General features: G+C 47.5%; 7 protein-coding genes across 7 annotated transcripts; 4 read left to right on the top strand and 3 right to left on the bottom strand.

Moving 5' to 3' along the window:
• The first annotated feature begins 638 nt into the window (after nt 1–638).
• V1513DRAFT_439245 (uncharacterized protein) lies at nt 639–2,469 on the top strand. The gene is made up of 3 exons (XM_066897179.1): nt 639–1,507; nt 1,573–1,881; nt 1,940–2,469. Exons 1-3 carry the CDS (start codon nt 821–823, stop codon nt 2,048–2,050), a joined length of 1,107 nt encoding a protein of 368 aa, XP_066755401.1. The 5' UTR covers nt 639–820; the 3' UTR covers nt 2,051–2,469.
• On the bottom strand, nt 2,278–5,767 carry V1513DRAFT_439240 (mediator complex, subunit Med16). Its single transcript, XM_066897178.1, has 10 exons — nt 5,392–5,767; nt 4,970–5,333; nt 4,780–4,914; nt 4,612–4,723; nt 3,965–4,561; nt 3,801–3,911; nt 3,343–3,741; nt 3,172–3,282; nt 2,863–3,111; nt 2,278–2,809 (listed from the first exon to the last, which is right to left on the bottom strand). Exons 1-10 carry the CDS (start codon nt 5,424–5,426, stop codon nt 2,400–2,402), a joined length of 2,523 nt encoding a protein of 840 aa, XP_066755400.1. The 5' UTR covers nt 5,427–5,767; the 3' UTR covers nt 2,278–2,399.
• V1513DRAFT_439237 (transcription factor CRF1-domain-containing protein) lies at nt 5,692–7,956 on the top strand. Its single transcript, XM_066897177.1, has one exon. The coding sequence runs from the start codon at nt 6,020–6,022 to the stop codon at nt 7,703–7,705; it is 1,686 nt and encodes a 561-aa protein (XP_066755399.1). The 5' UTR covers nt 5,692–6,019; the 3' UTR covers nt 7,706–7,956.
• Nucleotides 7,957–8,496: 540 nt separating this feature from the next.
• V1513DRAFT_439230 (S-adenosylmethionine synthetase) lies at nt 8,497–10,591 on the top strand. Its single transcript, XM_066897176.1, has 6 exons — nt 8,497–8,668; nt 8,728–8,743; nt 8,859–8,933; nt 8,990–9,017; nt 9,086–9,305; nt 9,365–10,591. Exons 1-6 carry the CDS (start codon nt 8,634–8,636, stop codon nt 10,143–10,145), a joined length of 1,155 nt encoding a protein of 384 aa, XP_066755398.1. The 5' UTR covers nt 8,497–8,633; the 3' UTR covers nt 10,146–10,591.
• Nucleotides 10,478–11,452, bottom strand: V1513DRAFT_410728 (uncharacterized protein). The gene is made up of 2 exons (XM_066895715.1): nt 11,333–11,452; nt 10,478–11,169 (listed from the first exon to the last, which is right to left on the bottom strand). The coding sequence occupies exons 1-2, from the start codon at nt 11,345–11,347 to the stop codon at nt 10,657–10,659; spliced, it is 528 nt and encodes a 175-aa protein (XP_066755397.1). The 5' UTR covers nt 11,348–11,452; the 3' UTR covers nt 10,478–10,656.
• A 175-nt stretch (nt 11,453–11,627) lies between these two features.
• V1513DRAFT_439225 (uncharacterized protein) lies at nt 11,628–15,319 on the top strand. The gene is made up of 5 exons (XM_066897175.1): nt 11,628–12,445; nt 12,502–12,724; nt 12,775–14,080; nt 14,129–14,266; nt 14,318–15,319. The coding sequence occupies exons 1-5, from the start codon at nt 12,037–12,039 to the stop codon at nt 15,170–15,172; spliced, it is 2,931 nt and encodes a 976-aa protein (XP_066755396.1). The 5' UTR covers nt 11,628–12,036; the 3' UTR covers nt 15,173–15,319.
• Nucleotides 14,927–16,626, bottom strand: V1513DRAFT_439222 (uncharacterized protein). Its single transcript, XM_066897174.1, has 4 exons — nt 16,420–16,626; nt 15,967–16,344; nt 15,820–15,920; nt 14,927–15,771 (listed from the first exon to the last, which is right to left on the bottom strand). Exons 1-4 carry the CDS (start codon nt 16,435–16,437, stop codon nt 15,324–15,326), a joined length of 945 nt encoding a protein of 314 aa, XP_066755395.1. The 5' UTR covers nt 16,438–16,626; the 3' UTR covers nt 14,927–15,323.
• Nucleotides 16,627–16,630: the final 4 nt, after the last annotated feature.

Genomic DNA, 16,630 nt, shown 5'->3' with positions numbered 1-16,630 from the left:
TCTCGATCTCTCTCTCTGCCTCGGTCACGATCCCTGTCCCTGTCTCTCACGCGATCCCTTTCACGGTCTGTCGCACGATCCCTATCTCTGCCATGACCTCTGTCTCGAACCCTGTCTCTATCTCTATCTCTATCCTTATCCCTCCGATCGCGTCCATAGTCTTTGTCTCTATCTCGGTCCCTTTCCCTTTCTCTGTCTCTGTCTCTGTCTCTGTCTCTGTCTCTGTCTCTGTCTCTGTCTCTGATGTCTCTGTCTCTGTCTCTTTCTCTTTCTCTTTCTCTTTCTCTTTCTCTTTCTCTTTCTCTTTCTCTTTCTCTTTCTCTGTCTCTGTCTCGACGACGACTGTCGTATTCGTAATCGTCATCGTCATAGTGCCTTTTTTTCAGTCTGGCAGACGACGAATATGAGTCAGTCATATTCTATGAAGTAAGCGTACTACCTGTGGAGTAATTTAGAAATAAGAGCCAGTTCAGCGGCATCAAATGGGCTCCAAAAATTTCCTTGCCGACGCGTGTAGGCGCGCATTTTGGATACTTCTGCCATAAATGGAGACTGGTGACTGATGCCAGGGTATCTTCCAGCACGGAGCGCGCGTGTCGTCATAGTGACCACTGCTGCATGTGCGTTTTGTTTACCGACTGTGAGCTCATCACCCAGCCACCCCTGGCTATTTACGTTCACTCGTGACTTCCACAAAGCCGTTCATCACATCGCTCCACATCTTGAACGAGGTTATCAGCAGGTAATTAAACGTATTTGTTGCGATCTCAAAACTTGCATTTAATTTATTCTCGCACCAGCGCATGCTTGAAAGTTGAAAATGTTACTGGTTACCACAGCGGTCGCGAGATCAAGTCTTCGCATCGCTGCTTTACGGCAGCATATGCCGATCGCTAAGACTTTGCTATCTCTAGTATTAACGTCTAGATGGAATATTTACAATGGGGATGCGATGTCGCGTGGAATGGCTACGAGGATGACAACTACGACGTCGAAGAGCAAAGAGAACAAAACACCTACTTCGAGGAAGTCGACTGCTAGGGCCAGAAAGTCTAGTAAGACCACGACCCGGGCGATCTCTCCAAAGGAGAAAGCAATTATAGCTAAGGAGCAGAAGAAGGCAAGGGCAGCTCAACGTGCTGCCGTGGCGAGAGCTAAAGCTAGGGCAAAGACGGAAGCCAAAAATGAACGATTGATCGCTCGGAAGAAGGCAGCTGCTGAAAGGAAGAAGCAAGCTAGGGAGAAAGCTAAGGACAAAGCGAGGGCATTACAGTTGAAGCAGAGGGAGAGGAAGAAAGCAGAAAAGGAGAAGGAAGCCGCTAGGGCAGAAAGACAACGGCTTGCGGCTCTTAGGCGCCCTCTTCTTAAGAGACCAAAATCTACGTGGCAGATTTTTCTTCAGGAGTTCATGGCTAAGCATAAGTCTGAGCATGGGCCAACAAGCTTGCCGGAATCTGCTCGGTTGGCAAAGGTAGAACTTGTGTCGTTGCCTCAGTCTCAACTGGATGTAAGTCGGTTATTTCTCTTTGATCTTGTTATTTCTGAAGTGGGTATTGATGGAAACTTCTTTAGCGTTTGCAAAAATTGCGAGATGCCGACAAAGCTCGTTACAAGGAGGATATCCAGAAGTTGTTGGAGACACGGGGCGTGGATGGAATTTTGGAAGAGAACAAGAGAGTTAGATCATTGAAGAAAGTGAGAGGTTCTGGCCGAAGTTTCTTCGTGCGGGTTCCCGGTCTACCAAAGAGACCTGGAAACGCTTATGGATTCTTCTTAAAAGATGCGACCACGTTATTTCCTGAAGCAAGAAGCATGCCGATTACTGAGCGGGCTCGGTTTCTAGGTGACCGTTTCCGCGCGCTCTCGGTCGATGACAGAAGAGTAATATTTCCCTCGAGTTTGATACGCCCCTAAAGTTATATAACTGATGAACGGATAGAAATACGACGACTCAGCCAAGCACGCACTTGATCAATATTTTACCGACAAAAAGAAATTCTTCGCCGAGGCGAAGGAGAAGTACGGATCGGACGCGACGGCGAGTCCGTAAGTGAGCCCAGATAAAAATGGAGGAGCAGGCTAGGATTTATGCGTCTGGGCGGCCTCCCAGAATTTATTATTACAGTTTGCGAGGCATTTCTTCGGTTGTAGGATTTATATATACCTGGTGTGGGTTAAGACTATTCAAGATTTCTGATTGTCCGCAATCAGAACCTTTAGACTTCTGTGAGAACTAGTTCCCAAGGCGATGTTTCAGTCAGGTTCGAAGGTATTTGCCTACTGTACATATATCGTGTATTATTTCCTTCCATTTTTAACTTGTTTCCAATATTTGTTCAGGTCGAATATATTGCCATCTCCCTCGTCCTTATCCTACATAAACTTATAATACACATAAATTACTTTAATAGACTGCGATCCGAGCATCTTACCCAGGAACTGCCACAAATACAGTTCCTTTGAAACGCCACAGTCCACATACTTGGAAATTTGTTATAGGTCTTTGTCAAGTCTTCTATAGACGCGATCGACCCGCAACGTACGCAACGCCGCCACGCTGGTCTGTCATCTACTTTCATAAGTTGTTTGCGTAGCCCATCTATTTCGACGTCGTCAGCCTCTTCGACATGATACCTCTCCGTTATTCCCAGCCACTTGGTTGGATAGAAGTACAAAGTCGGGATATCAATTTCTGATTTAATCCGCTGAAGATAGACAGCACGGATCCTGTGAACCACAGAATGTAACTCAAACGGAATCCTCGCATTGAAAAATAATGATTGTTCCATCACTAATCGCTCAGCGGGGTCTATGCACAGCATCAGCATCAACGTGCTATTGCAAATAAACATTATTCGGTACCTTGAAAGTTAGTTCGCATGAAATTATCGACATCATTCACTAGTTTCTCAAATGTGCCGACTTGAACAGGACCAGACCTGAGTATCTCGTCCAGCTGCTGATATGCTAGTCTTGTAAACGGATCACTGTCCGCTTTACTGTTGTGACGCACAATCAGTTGCTCAAGGCCCCTTAACCCGCGCAGCGTATACCGGATTAAAAGACGCGGAACGGCTCCCAAGAGCATGATGAGTGGCAACGATACAGAGTCTTGAGCCTTGTCAGCACATGAAACTATGATTAACTTGTAGATGTCCTAATGTGACTTACCTGCTTTGAGAAATTTATCCGGATTTCGGCCCAGTTCAAATAAATCCTGATTCAGGTACGCCAAAAAATCTATGCACCACCTTGCAAGTCCGAGAAACGTCATAATAGTATCTGTTGCTCAATTGATCAGCACGAGCTCAACCAATACTTAACCACACACAGCGATTGTACCTCCTTTAACGTCTCCCTCGCCACCTCCGGGTTGCTTTTGATGCGTAGCTTTCAAGGTGAACGTCAGCGCGAACGAAAACAACCGCAAGTTAATCGAAGCCCATGCCATTACACCCGCTGGACTTCTCCGCCAGCCAGACTGGGTTCCTAATGACGCTTGCAAGCTTAGCAATTTTTGCAGAGATGGAAGAACCAAGAACTTATCGGCTTGGACGTCTTTAGGAAGATCTAGTGAGAAGCCGATAGCGCGGTGCGTCTGCTTCAAAACCGATTCCTGAAAATCAGCCGGCCTCGATAGTGACTCCACACTAGCAATGAGTATTATATCGTCACATGTCATAGTACTATAACAAGCAAGTGTGTGACGTAAAGCTATTGCCGCAGCAATCGGCGCTGATGCTGTAATTTATTGTCGATCAACATACTTGAGCGTAACGGAAAGCCAGTAGAGTACGTACCATCGTTATTTTCCACCTTCAAGACGGGCCTCATGTAGTATAGTTTGAGCTGTCCAGTTGCATTGAGAAGAACAAACGCCACCATATTCGGAGATATGCAAATCTCGAGGGCTGATATAAGTCAGTATAATCTTAAATTAAAGTAACAATATGAAATTTCTAACCTGTCTCGGCCTCGGGAAATCCAAATCCTGCATCATAAAGATTATGCACACTTTGTGGGTTGAACTGGGGCAACGTTTCCGCAAAAGTAAGTCGCTGTCGCATCTCCACCGACCCATCGGCATATGTGCAGCATATTATATTATCAGCATAGAGTGAGCTCAGCCCTATCAATCTCTTATATAAATCGTGGTAATTTTGAAACTGCACGACATCGCTCGGGTGGTCAGGAACTGGATTGCGTCTCAGACCTAACGCTTCAAAATTGCTATGTAACATAATCGGCACTGTGACAACTTCGATTTTCTGTATCGTGCTTCCCTTATCCGAAGAATGCACAGCATAGACAGCTAATCTCGATTCGGGATGATTCGTAGGCGAAACCACTTCCAAGTGGGTCAGCTCTCGCTGACTACGGTTTGGACAGTATAATTCGTTGGAGTATATCCTTTTTACTTGTATTGTTGCCCACTCGGCGTCAGGTTTGGATTGCGGCATGGTTCCGCCGCCCGTTGCCAAGACTTTCCATTGTATTGATATCCTGAATAATTTCAAAATATGCCGTGTGGCAGAGTATACAGCCAGGATTAGTGTATTATCTAATAAAGTCAACATCGTGACATTGTCCAATCCTTGAGCTATAGCATACCTCGGTCAGACCCGAATGACGCTATGTTATAGTAATTTTCTGGGAGCAAATCTGTCTCTAAATCTTGAACGATCTCGTGATACCGCACGTCCTGCTGATACCAAAATTTGACCTAGATCAGAATATTAGGATGACGCTGTCTCGCATTGTGGTTGTCTCGTGTGATACCTTTCCACTTCGAATAACTCCAATACAGGCTTGCTTATTAGGATGTGGGTGCCATGGGCCCAATGGATTCACTTTATGAATGCCATAATGAAACTGCTTATCACCTTGTCGAGTGGCAGGATTATTAAGCAATATCTATAAGCGACCTATTAGCAGGTATTTCAGGTTCGTCTAGTCCAGAGGTACATACCGGCTTGTTCATATTCAGCCACCTAAACCCAACAATGCCCGCGGAAAACCCGTCCGTAGGTGAAGGAGACTGATACACGCATGACAAGTGATTTAAAAGGCCATTGTGCAGGAATATCGACAGCCGTCCACTTGCATCAATACAGGCGAGCTCCACGCCGAAGAAACTCCAACTTAAATGCGCTATCTGCGCGTTATCGTGTATTCTGCTGACATCCTCCAAGAGTTGCGGCTTCGCTATGTCCCAGTGCTCGCCATCAGTGCAGTGAATATAGGAAGTATAAACTTGCGACACTCGTGCGGGATCATCTAGAGTTGGCTTGGCAGCAAATGCTATCAGTCCTACTTTTGACCAGGCAATGGTACTAAACATGCAGTTAGGCCAGTAGCATAAGCAATCAATATAATCTCGAAGTTTATTACCTTAGAGAGCTGCCCAACTTAGCCCCTACCGTCATATTTGTTGCCAGATCTATCTCTGTCTAGAACATACTCTATGTGCCGGAGCGTAGTCGAAAGCACAAGCTATGTAAATAATAACACGACTATAATCAGGTGTTATCTTGCAGAGACACGTGTAGTAAGTGAGAGTGCTGGTACAACGTGGAGTAGTGTATGACTTGTATCAGTGTAGTGTGCGCATAGCAAGGCCACACAACATGTGCTCGTTCCTGAATCGTATAAAACCCCTCCCTTACTCGGGAACTTCGTGATCTTGCGTCAGGGCTATGGTGGTTAAACCCTGCAAAGTCCCAACTGGCGAGATCATAATTTTGTTGCGTCTGCGGTGGTAACTACAATGAAATCTGTTTAATTGAGACCGCAATGGAAGCGCAGTGCGTCTATGAGCCCTTCAGGTCCCGCAGTTTAGGTCCCAAATTTCTAACCGCTCAAAAAAAAAATTTTGGGATCACACTATACGCTTGGTTGATTTCAATAACTGCCTCTTTAGCAATTTGATATCTGCTTAAAGCAAGCCATCTATTTAGCAAATTCTACAGTCGCCTCAGTGCATACTCGATGATAACTAGGATATCTTTCTTTTTCACCAATGGCAATGATCGTCTTGAAATCGGACAGGAAAGAGAGTAAATATCCCATCACACAACAACACTCTATAAGCGGCAGCACACCACCGCTCAGCAAAGGCGCTCTAGCGCACAGTTCGAGGGGGAAACGCAAGCAGTATTCGTCGCCGATGACGTCTTATTCGCGGAAAAACAGTAATAAACAGAAACGGGCAGGTAGGAGGCAGAAACAGCAGCCTGTTGCCTACAATAACCCTTACAGCTCAGACAGCAGTGACAATAGGAACACGAGACATTCTGCCAATGCCAACGAGCGCTCCAGGCCATCGATGAGATCCCCTAAGCGGAGGCGCAATAGTGCTTCATCGTCCGCTTTTTTTCAGTCTAACCGCGATATTCTGGATACGCAGCTCTTCGCGTTCATAGCCGAAGATGCTGGTTCGGCAGCATTCGAGTTTGATGGTGTAGACGATGAAGACGACGATGAAGACGAAGACGAGGGCGGGGACGATGAGGATGTAGAGGATGAAGAAGTCGACGGAGATGACGAGGTCGACTTCGACCAGGAGGATGACTGTTACTACGATCAAGTGGCCGAGCTTCAATTGAGCAATGAGGCTGACGACGATGCCGCTGAGGACGACGAGCAAATTGAGCTCGAGGAAGAAGCAGCAATTGTTGAAGAACTGTCGATTCAAGAACTGGAACAAGCCGAAGAGGGCGTTGCTGAACTAGCTGCTGCCCTAGCGGACTGTTCAGACTCCAGCTCGTACGCCGAGTCCGAAGATGACGACGATGACTTGCCATTCGCTGACACGCTTTTCGTTGACAAAGGCAATCCAGCACTGCTTCACATCGTCTCTACAGCCCCACGAAAATACCACGACTCTGACGATGATTCCTTTATACTTGACTACTTCTTTTCGTCTGGCGAGTCAAGCGACGATGATCGCAAGGACTTGACGGACAGGCATAGTCAATCAGCTTCGAAGCGCCGTCGACGCCAGCGCCGCAACACTTTCAGCGACGACCTTGAGGAGTCTGAGCTTGACAATGACAATGAAGGATTCGAGTTGAAGACTGATGAGATATCGGGAATCGAAATGAGTGTACGAAGAGTTGGCAATTATTATGGTGCCGACGATGGCGAGTCCACAGATGAAGACGAAAATCTTCCACCGCCCAGCGATAGGAAGGCAGGTCACCGTGGCACTGAGATATTTGTGAGCTCTGTTACGGCTAGCAAACCGCCGGTGTTAGGGTCGTGGGTTCTGCCCGTTGGTCGTCGGATAGGAATTATCAATGGCCTCGCTACACGGACACTTAGTCCTCCTCCGTATCCTCGAGGGAACGATGGCGACATTGACACTGGCGCATACATGCCTCTAGGACATGGTCGGCATCATAATGATTTTGCGAGTTCACCATCTGTTATGGCGGCCGCAGCTCGCAGTCGTGGCGCTCTGCGGGGAGGCTTGCGCACGTTTGATCCAAATGCGTTTGGCAGTGACAGTGAGCGGAGCGATGTTGCACTAGAAGAGTTCATCTACATGAGCGAGCTAGACAATGAAGATGAGCAAGGAGATTTGTCAATAGTTGAAACTACACCGGATCCAACGTCGACACCTGTTTGGGCTGGCAAGTTTCATAGCAAATTCCCATTGTCAGCTTTTAGGAATAGCTCTAGCATGCAGTATAGAAGTATATAGTACATATGTCATGTTTTCATTTTCATTTGTCATTGATTGCGATGGAAGGTCGGGGTGTTAATGTTTATGTGAATCGTATTTGGCGATTTTATTCGGTTTCTCACATATTGCGATTTTGATTATTTAGTATTATGTCATTATTTTGCGCCGGCTATTACCTGGGTTTTATGTCATTGAGACGCGCCTTCATTTATTTGTTTTATAGTGCTCATGCTATGTTGCGAAAATAAAATTTATTTGTTGATAACTTATTAAACTGGATGGTGCGCCCTGGCTGCCATTATTGATAATTATTTGAGTTGGCCTGTACCCGATAAAATTACATCCCGAGTACGAGCCAATGACTCGCATTCGACCAGGCACGCCGAAGAATAAGTCAGCACACACAGTAAATATATGGGACTGACGGGTCTCGTACCAGCCCAGGTATGGCGCAATTCAGGGGCGGGAGCGTGAATGAGCAGTTAAAGTTGCCGCTGTTTTTATGTGGACCACAACATTCAAGGTTCGGAAATATCACATCACGTTACAAAAATATCAATGCTTAGGGTCCTACATACGGTACCTAGTATGCAACAAGTGCTTGCTCGGCCTCTGCCACATCATTGTATTTTACTAAACAAATTATGTAAGTATCTGGTCCGGCTAGGAATAATAATAACACTGGACTTATATTGCTGGAAGTGTGCATTCACGGGCGATTAGAGCATATCTACTATCCTCGGGTACAAACTCGGCAATATAGAGTTTTGCTGCCTGTTGATATTTCTAAATATGTGCTGATAACTTGCCTAAAAATTTTGTCCCCGTCCTGGCCGCTCTCGCTCTCCTTTGTTTGCTGGCCCTAGAGTAAAATCCTATTTATCCTCTCTTCGCTCCTCCGACCGAACAGCATCTAGCCTCCATTCACTACTCATACGCATATATCATGACTTCCTCTGAGCATTTCTTCTTCACCTCCGAGTGCGTAACCAGTTCTTTCTTTCCTTGTTCTAGCTGTATTACTAACCACTTCTTATCAGGTCCGTCGGCGAGGGTGTAAGTGCTTTTAGTTTTTTTTTTGTCGGTCGGCTCGACATGTCAATAATTCACTTCCCGCGGGTCTAAATGAAGTCTGGGGATTGTTCACGTCAATGCTAATTGCCATTAATAGCATCCCGACAAGATTTGCGACCAGGTCTCCGACGCTGTTCTCGATGCCTGCCTCAAGGAAGACCCATACTCCAAGGTATGTCGCCAAACTGGCCATTTATATGCAAAATCTAACGTGTCGGATTTCTTTAGGTCGCTTGCGAGACTGCCGCGAAGACTGGTATGCTAGCCTGCAGTGCTACTAGCGATGATAATCTTAAGTGCATATACTGACGCAACGGCGAACAGGTATGATCATGGTCTTCGGTGAGATTACCACCAGCGCGAAGCTTGACTTCCAGAAAATTGTCCGTGACACCATTAAGCACATTGGCTACGATGACTCTGAGAAGGGCTTCGACTACAAGACTTGTAACGTTCTTGTCGCCATTGAGCAACAGTCCCCCGATATCGCCCAAGGTGTGCACGTGGAGCGTAATTTTGAGGACCTCGGTGCTGGTGACCAGGGGTAAGTTTTACATTTTGCGTGGATTTGACATAAATTGAATCGAAATTGATTGAATTTAGTATCATGTTCGGCTATGCCACCGACGAGACTGAGGAGCTTCTCCCCTTGACCGTCGTCCTTTCCCATAAGCTCAACGCTGCTCTCGCCGCCGCCCGTCGTGACGGTAGCCTCCCGTGGCTCCGCCCCGATACCAAGACCCAGGTCACCGTTGAATACAAGTATGAGAATGGCTCGACTGTTCCCATTCGTGTCGACACTGTCGTCATCTCAACTCAGCACGCTGAATCTATCTCTACTGAGGATCTCCGATCTGAGATTCTCGAGAAGATCATTAAGAAGACCATCCCTGCTAAGTACCTTGACGCGAAGACTGTCTTCCATATCCAGCCATCTGGCCGCTTCGTCATTGGCGGTCCCCAGGGTGACGCTGGTCTGACCGGTCGTAAGATCATTGTGGACACCTACGGTGGCTGGGGTGCTCACGGTGGTGGTGCTTTCTCCGGCAAGGACTACACCAAGGTCGACCGTTCCGCTGCCTACGCCGCCCGCTGGGTCGCTAAGTCTCTTGTCGCGGCAGGCCTTGCCAAGCGTGCGCTTGTACAGTTCTCGTACGCAATTGGTGTTGCCGAGCCGCTCTCCATCTTTGTCGACAGCTATGGCACCAGCAAATATAGCTCGACCGAGCTCGTGGACATCATCCGCAAGAACTTTGACCTACGTCCTGGTGTCATCGTCAAGGATCTTGACCTTGCTCGCCCTATCTACTTCAAGACCGCTTCCTACGGTCACTTCACAGACCAGGCAAACCCCTGGGAGAAGCCCCGCAAGCTCACACTCTAGATTGCCAGTTAACCTGCATGCATAAAGGCGAGAGTAGAAAAGTTGCTTATATAATTAATATTAATTAAATGGAACGGCGTAAGAAGGGACGCATTACAAAATGATGGCTCGAGGATGTGCGTATCCGTAATTATATCGCTTGTAAATGACTTTGATTGTAATCAACTCAGATGGCTGTCGAAAGATTTTAGATAATATGCTGTTTTACTAGATAGATTTTTCGTTAATGTAAACTAAAGAGGTCGTTGGTTGGTTCGAGAGTTGATGAATGTCGAGAGTATGATCGATTTGTACGACTTTACCAATAGTATGATCGTTTGTACGAAATAAACATCGAATGACTAGGTCGGTCTCCATTAATTCAATGAATTGTAATGCTGAATGTTCATTAACGTGAATGAGTCTAACCAAATAAAGTACAACACAGCTGTCCTCCATTAAGTCCATCAAATTAAAGATAATAATAATATGATTGATTCTGTATTCCTCCAATGTACGCCACACCATCACTCTACATAACCGCGAGACTGCCGAACTTCTCCGAGTATCCAGGAACATCCCACCTTCCCTTGGTCACCATCTCCTTGACCTTGGTCTCGAGCTCAGGCTTAGCAGCAATTACCTCAGGAACCGTGAGATCCTCAAATGGCCGCGCGGATTCAATGTTGTCAAGCGTCTTGATCAAGTCAGCAAGCTCAATCTCGACCTTTGCCTCAGTCGCCTTCGCGTTCTCGATAGCCTTGGCCTCGAACAACTCGATGGCCTTGATCTGCTCGGAAACATCGTACGTAATGGGCTTGAACGACTTGAATGCAGACTCGATCTCGTCGACAATAGCGGTGTTCTTCAACACGGAACGGTAGTACGCAAAGTCAACCGTAGTCGGCTGAGCCTGGAACTCGACAACAATCCTGCGAGCGTCTTCGTTGCGCTTGCGGAACGACTGGAGCGACGCGACGGTCGCTCCCTTGAGACCGAGAGATGAGGCGACCTTAGCCCAGTCGAGCTTCAGAGCGGCCGAACGCTTTAATTCACAAATTAGTCATCTGTTTCAATCCCAATATTTGAAATTTGAAGATGCTTGCGCATTGAAGCGGACTGATCGGTAATTCGCAAACACCTTTCACATCCCTTCAATTCTTCACACTCATCACAATTCAATCATAGCGTAAAACCCAAATACATACAGCAACAGCAGACATTGTGAATTCCAATTGTCGGGTTGTTCGGTTAATGAGAATGGAGCAATAATGCGGTGGGTGAGTGGAGATTTCCGTCGAGGAACAGCAACAGAAACTCTTCCGAAGTTGAGCGGTTGGCAGGTTTTGCCGGTTTGGCGGTGGTTTGCAGCGTAGTTTGGAGCACGGCGTTTGCGCTCCACCAATCCGAGTCTCGAAGGCTTGGCAGAGAGTGTCACCCTTGATATCACGTGAGCCTACTATTTAATTTCCCGAGTTTTGAAATGTCCAATTTATGACTCCACGCGATGTATGGTACTTGGGAGGGGCACACAGGGTGAAATTGTTTCTATTGTTTATTGTTTTTATTTGATGCTATGTAATTCGCGTTGATCAAAAGGTCATTCAGCCTTGCTCGTGCAGAACCATATTATTTTCGTAGCTTTTTGCGAGGGAGAACAGTTTGATCTTTGGTATCTGGACGGGTAGTGTTTAATTAGAAACGTCTAAGGCTTTAATGCCCGCGTATATCCTGCCAAAGACTAGAATTCTTTGCTGTGGACTGCGGATCAAACCAAATCGACGCGTTGGGATCAATCGCGTCGCCGGATCGTGATCCTGGACATTCTTGCCATCCTCCAGTCCGCTCAGTCGCCCTCCTCAGAGCCACAGCGGCAATGCTCACTCTGGAATAACAGAGCGCAGCGTCAGTAATGTCCGAGTCACAGACACAACCATCGCAGTCGCAAGGCGTCGGCGAAGTCCATCTGTCGCTTCCGTTAGCGTACCAGCAAACTCTCGTCACCGAGCTGCTCGACGAAGACGCTTTGGTGATAATTGCCCGCGGACTTGGTCTACCCCGCATTGTCACGAATCTGATCCACGCATATGACGTCGCCGGCAACAACCTCGTTCTCATTGTCGGCGCAGATGACCGGGAAATCGAATGGATTGGTGAGGGCCTCGCTGAATTGGCGACGTTGAACAAGGATAGTATGAATCGGACTGGATTGACCGTTGTGAACACTGAGATGATGAGTCTCGAGAGACGGGAATTGCTGTATAGTGCTGGTGGTGTTTTTGCAGTTACATCGCGGATCTTGGTGGTTGATATGCTGTCCGGTGAGTAGTTCTAGATTTGGAGATCCATTGGTTACAAAGCGGTTAACTGTTGGTAGACATTATCGCTACGAATAAGATTACGGGGATTATTGTACTACATGCCGAAAAAGTGACAGCAACCTCGCAGGAAGCATTTATATTGCGGCTCTTTCGGGAAAAGAATAAGTCGGGGTTTATTAAAGCGTTCTCAGATATGCCAGAGTCCTTCACAACTGGATTCTCTCCCTTGACGAATATGCTAAAACACATGTTTCTCCGGAAAGCATCATTATGGCCACGGTAAGCTTCCTTTCCGTTGCCCATTGTATTACGGAGCTAACGCGCAGAAGCTTCCAAGTCCTGGTTGCCGAATCCCTCGAACATGGCACTTCGACCCACAATAAGCTGAAAGACGTAATCGAGATCTCAGTAAGTCTAACGCCATCAATGAAAGAAATCCAGACTGCAGTTCTCGAATGCATCGACATATGTCTCCGCGAGCTCCGGAGGTCCAACAATGCCATCCTTGACCTCGACGACGACGAGTGGGCCGTCGAAAACGCGCTCCACTCCAACTTTGACGTGCGAATTCGGAGGCAGTTAGATCCCGTTTGGCACCGACTAAGTTATAAGTCACGGCAGATGGTGGCTGATTTGACGACGCTGAGACAGATTCTGAATTACCTTCTTAATTACGATTGCGTGTCGTTTAATAAGATGCTGGATATCGTGATTGCAGCGAATACGCCTAGACCAGGGAGCACGAGGTCGAATAGCTCTCCGTGGTTATTCCTTGATGCTGCGAATGCGCTGTTTACAGTCGCAAGACAGCGGGTATATGTCGGCGCGCCAATTTCCGACACAATCAGAATAGCCGAGAATAGGGAGCCCCAGAGTGATTTATTTCCTGCCGGAATCACGCCGGTGCTAGAGGAGCAGCCAAAGTGGGAGCAGCTTGGAATGCTCCTTGACGAGATTACGGCGGAGTTGTTTGCAACTCCGCATGCGACTGCAGGTGGCGGAGCGAATACTGTACTTATCATGGGCGCCGAGGAGAGAACGTGCGAACAGATCAAGGAATACCTCTCCGAGCGTGGGCATGCTAAAAGTCTGGAAGAGCAGGAAGATCGTGGCGCTGCGTGGCATATGCTGAGACGCAAATTGCGTGAATACGTCCGTTGGAAGCCAGGTTTTGCGAACGCACGCCAGGAGCTGTTTGTCGACAAAAAAGCAGATGACAAGAAAAGAACTGCAAATGGCGACAAAGACAAACGCTCGGAACCACAATTCCGTGGCCGACCACCGCCTAACAAGCGCCGGCGGGTCCGAGGCGGGTCCGCTTCGGCGACTTCTTCTTTGCGCAAGAACACTGCCATCGCGATAGACTTGGACGAAGTCGATTCGTCCGGTGTTGTGGAGTTACTAGAGGAAACATTTGAAAACGAGGATATCGAGTCGAGCATCGCGAGAACGGTGGCGGCAACTGAAGCATTGGATAATAGTTTGGATGACCATTTCTTTGAGCTGTTTGACATGAACGACATTGTCGCTGTGCTTCCGTATGACGGCGACATGGATGATTACGTACTGGAGGAGTTGCAGCCGAAATACGTTATTATGTATGAACCAGATGCAGCGTTTATTCGAAGACTTGAGGTATGCGCTTAGTTTTGAGGTGAATTGGCAACATGCTAACGATGACAGGTGTATCGTGCATCGAATAGAGATAGACAACTCAAGATCTACTTGATGTATTATGGCGGCTCGATAGAAGAGCAGCGTTACCTCAGTGCCGTTCGCAAAGAGAAAGATGCGTTTTCGAAACTTATCCGAGAGAGAGGAGTATGTTGTTTTCATTGTCATTTACGTTACGAGCCCCGCTGACGGAAGTAGAATATGGCGATGGTGATGACAACAGATGTGGACGAATTGGCCGCCCCAGAGGATGCTTTCCTGCGTAAAGTCAACACACGCATTGCCGGCGGTGGACGGATGGACGTGACAGTGGCACCTCCGCGAGTGGTCGTGGACATGCGTGAATTCAGGTCCTCGCTCCCGTCCCTCCTTCATGGTCGTCAGCTCATCGTCGTGCCGTCTATGCTGACTGTGGGCGACTACATTCTCTCCCCGCACATCTGTGTCGAGCGCAAGAGCGTTCCGGATTTGCTCAGCAGTTTCCGAGATGGCCGGCTATATACGCAGTGCGAGACGATGACACAGTACTATAAGACTGTTGTGCTATTGATCGAGTTCGACCAAAACAAGAGTTTCTCGCTCGACCCATTCTCGGACGTTTCTGCGTCGACGGCGTCAGTATCAGCCGGGGCAGGCGGGGCGACCGGTGGGTACGATGTGCAAGCGAAGCTGGTTTTGCTCGTGCTGTCGTTTCCGAACCTCCGCATAATCTGGTCCTCGAGCCCGTACCAGACTGCCGAAATCTTTCTCGAACTCAAACGCCATCAGGAAGAACCGGATCCGGAGACAGCAACAAATGTCGGGCTGGACGAGCTGGGCGAGAACGGTGAGTCGTCGAACTTGTACAACCAGGCAGCAGTGGACATGTTGCGTAGCATGCCTGGGATTACGGCGGTGAATTACCGGAATTTGATGTATGACGTCGAGAATTTCCAGCAACTTTGCCAGATGTCGGAGTCAGATATCGCAAAGAGCGTTGGCCATGAGGCGGCGCGGAAGGTGTGGAAGTTTATTAATCGGGATCTGCGAATGCGAGAGGAAGAGGATACGTGAAAAAAAAAATTTGTATATACATCGGGATCGGCGTTACGGGTTTTGTTCACTCCGGACAATAATGGTATGGCGCTTCATTGCGCAATTGGACTAGATTCTACCGAAAACATAAAACGCCAAATTTTAATTCGTAAAAAATAGACTGACTTAATCAATCATCACGGTCAGCTCCTTCATCATGCTCAAGCCACTCTCCGAATCTGGCCAGCCTATCTTCTTCGACTTTGTCGTCGTCGTCGTCTCCATGCTTCTTTCCGGACTTTCGATACCGTACTCGGCCATCATATATCGAGGCCTCGAGCTGGCGTCCACTAAAGTATCGGCCGTCCATTTTACTTGCGCAATCGAGTGCATCGTCTTCATTTCTAAATTTGATACTCATAACACCGTCTGGCTCTAGATCGTAGAGAACGACATTAGTAACGGGGCCAATTTCTTCGCATCCATCCCGGATATCCTCCTTGATGTCGAGGGCTGCCGTGAGATCTTCTTCGAGTTCTTGGAGCGTGAATACGTGCTTGAGAATGACGATTTTATTCCACCGTTTATTGGTGGTGGATTGTTGCTCTGCATCATCGTCGTCCCAATCTGTAAGTTTACTGTGTCCAGTTAGTGGCTGGGTTTTCGTAGACCGAGAAAAAACACACTTATTCAGGCGCTGCACGCTCTTTAATATTTCGCGTTTTTCACGGGCCGTTCGTTGTTGCATTGGCTGGGCCTCTTTCTCGACTTTGTAACCCATATCCGCCTACAAAGTCAGTTCAGTGATCCGTCGACAAAAGACGCTATCGTACCGGTTGCACCCGTATGACCGGATTCTCGATCTCGACCTCGTGTCCATCAACAATCCTTTTCCCGTCGACTCGAATTCTGGACTCGTCAAGCATATCTACCGCCAATGCCACACTTTCTGCGCGAAAAAACACGACCAACGCGTCACCTTTCGGAGTCCCGTCGTCGTCAATGTATATTTTTATCCGTTTCTTGCCGGTAGAGATATCTTCTGCGATTAACCCATACTTGGAGATTACTGATTCGAGTTCGTCAAAGGTGACGTCGCGTGGGAGGTTTGTGATGTACACTGCTGTATTTTTCTTTTGCGGGGCGGCGGCGGCGGCATGGTTGGAGGGATCTTGTTTGGATTTTTTCGAGTAGGATGACGGCGCGGTTGACTATAGATATTGGTGTGGTTGTTTAGTTGACATGGTTCAGGGATATGATATGGGGGAAGTGCGGGATAACATTACCTTTCGTTTGCCCGACATGGTGAATGCTTGTTACACACTCGACTTAGTGTATAAGAATCTATTCGTGTCTGACAGGATAATATAGCAAAATTATTATCGTAAATACTTGCGCTTGTATGCAGGATGAAATCGAGATCAGATGATATCAACGAAGACAGCCCAACCAGCGATTTGGTGACGTCGCCATTGAAACTCAAAATATCAAACGCTT

This window comes from Lipomyces chichibuensis (assembly GCF_038497645.1).
Source record: "Lipomyces chichibuensis strain CBS 12929 unplaced genomic scaffold V1513scaffold_5, whole genome shotgun sequence".
Classification (NCBI taxonomy): Eukaryota; Fungi; Ascomycota; class Lipomycetes; order Lipomycetales; family Lipomycetaceae; genus Lipomyces; species Lipomyces chichibuensis.
This window is presented reverse-complemented; position numbering and strand designations above follow the sequence as displayed.

What these genes read in the sequence shown, in the direction of transcription:
- V1513DRAFT_439245 (XM_066897179.1), top strand. Translation starts at nt 821, where the DNA reads ATGTTACTGGTTACCACAGCGGTCGCGAGATCAAGTCTTCGCATCGCT. An exon ending in TGCCTCAGTCTCAACTGGAT is followed by an intron (nt 1,508 to 1,572) that starts GTAAGTCGGTTA and finishes AAACTTCTTTAG; the next exon opens with CGTTTGCAAAAATTGCGAGA. An exon ending in TCTCGGTCGATGACAGAAGA is followed by an intron (nt 1,882 to 1,939) that starts GTAATATTTCCC and finishes ATGAACGGATAG; the next exon opens with AAATACGACGACTCAGCCAA.
- V1513DRAFT_439240 (XM_066897178.1), bottom strand. Translation starts at nt 5,426, where the DNA reads ATGACGGTAGGGGCTAAGTTGGGCAGCTCTCTAAG. An exon ending in GAGTTATTCGAAGTGGAAAG is followed by an intron (nt 4,724 to 4,779) that starts GTATCACACGAG and finishes ATTCTGATCTAG; the next exon opens with GTCAAATTTTGGTATCAGCA. An exon ending in GTCATTCGGGTCTGACCGAG is followed by an intron (nt 4,562 to 4,611) that starts GTATGCTATAGC and finishes TGACTTTATTAG; the next exon opens with ATAATACACTAATCCTGGCT.
- V1513DRAFT_439237 (XM_066897177.1), top strand. Translation starts at nt 6,020, where the DNA reads ATGGCAATGATCGTCTTGAAATCGGACAGGAAAGAGAGTAAATATCCC.
- V1513DRAFT_439230 (XM_066897176.1), top strand. Translation starts at nt 8,634, where the DNA reads ATGACTTCCTCTGAGCATTTCTTCTTCACCTCCGA. An exon ending in AGGAAGACCCATACTCCAAG is followed by an intron (nt 8,934 to 8,989) that starts GTATGTCGCCAA and finishes GGATTTCTTTAG; the next exon opens with GTCGCTTGCGAGACTGCCGC. An exon ending in CTCGGTGCTGGTGACCAGGG is followed by an intron (nt 9,306 to 9,364) that starts GTAAGTTTTACA and finishes GATTGAATTTAG; the next exon opens with TATCATGTTCGGCTATGCCA.
- V1513DRAFT_439225 (XM_066897175.1), top strand. Translation starts at nt 12,037, where the DNA reads ATGTCCGAGTCACAGACACAACCATCGCAGTCGCAAGGCGTCGGCGAA. An exon ending in GGTGGTTGATATGCTGTCCG is followed by an intron (nt 12,446 to 12,501) that starts GTGAGTAGTTCT and finishes AACTGTTGGTAG; the next exon opens with ACATTATCGCTACGAATAAG. An exon ending in AAAGCATCATTATGGCCACG is followed by an intron (nt 12,725 to 12,774) that starts GTAAGCTTCCTT and finishes AACGCGCAGAAG; the next exon opens with CTTCCAAGTCCTGGTTGCCG.
- V1513DRAFT_439222 (XM_066897174.1), bottom strand. An exon ending in CGGTCATACGGGTGCAACCG is followed by an intron (nt 15,921 to 15,966) that starts GTACGATAGCGT and finishes CTGACTTTGTAG; the next exon opens with GCGGATATGGGTTACAAAGT. An exon ending in AGCGTGCAGCGCCTGAATAA is followed by an intron (nt 15,772 to 15,819) that starts GTGTGTTTTTTC and finishes AACTGGACACAG; the next exon opens with TAAACTTACAGATTGGGACG.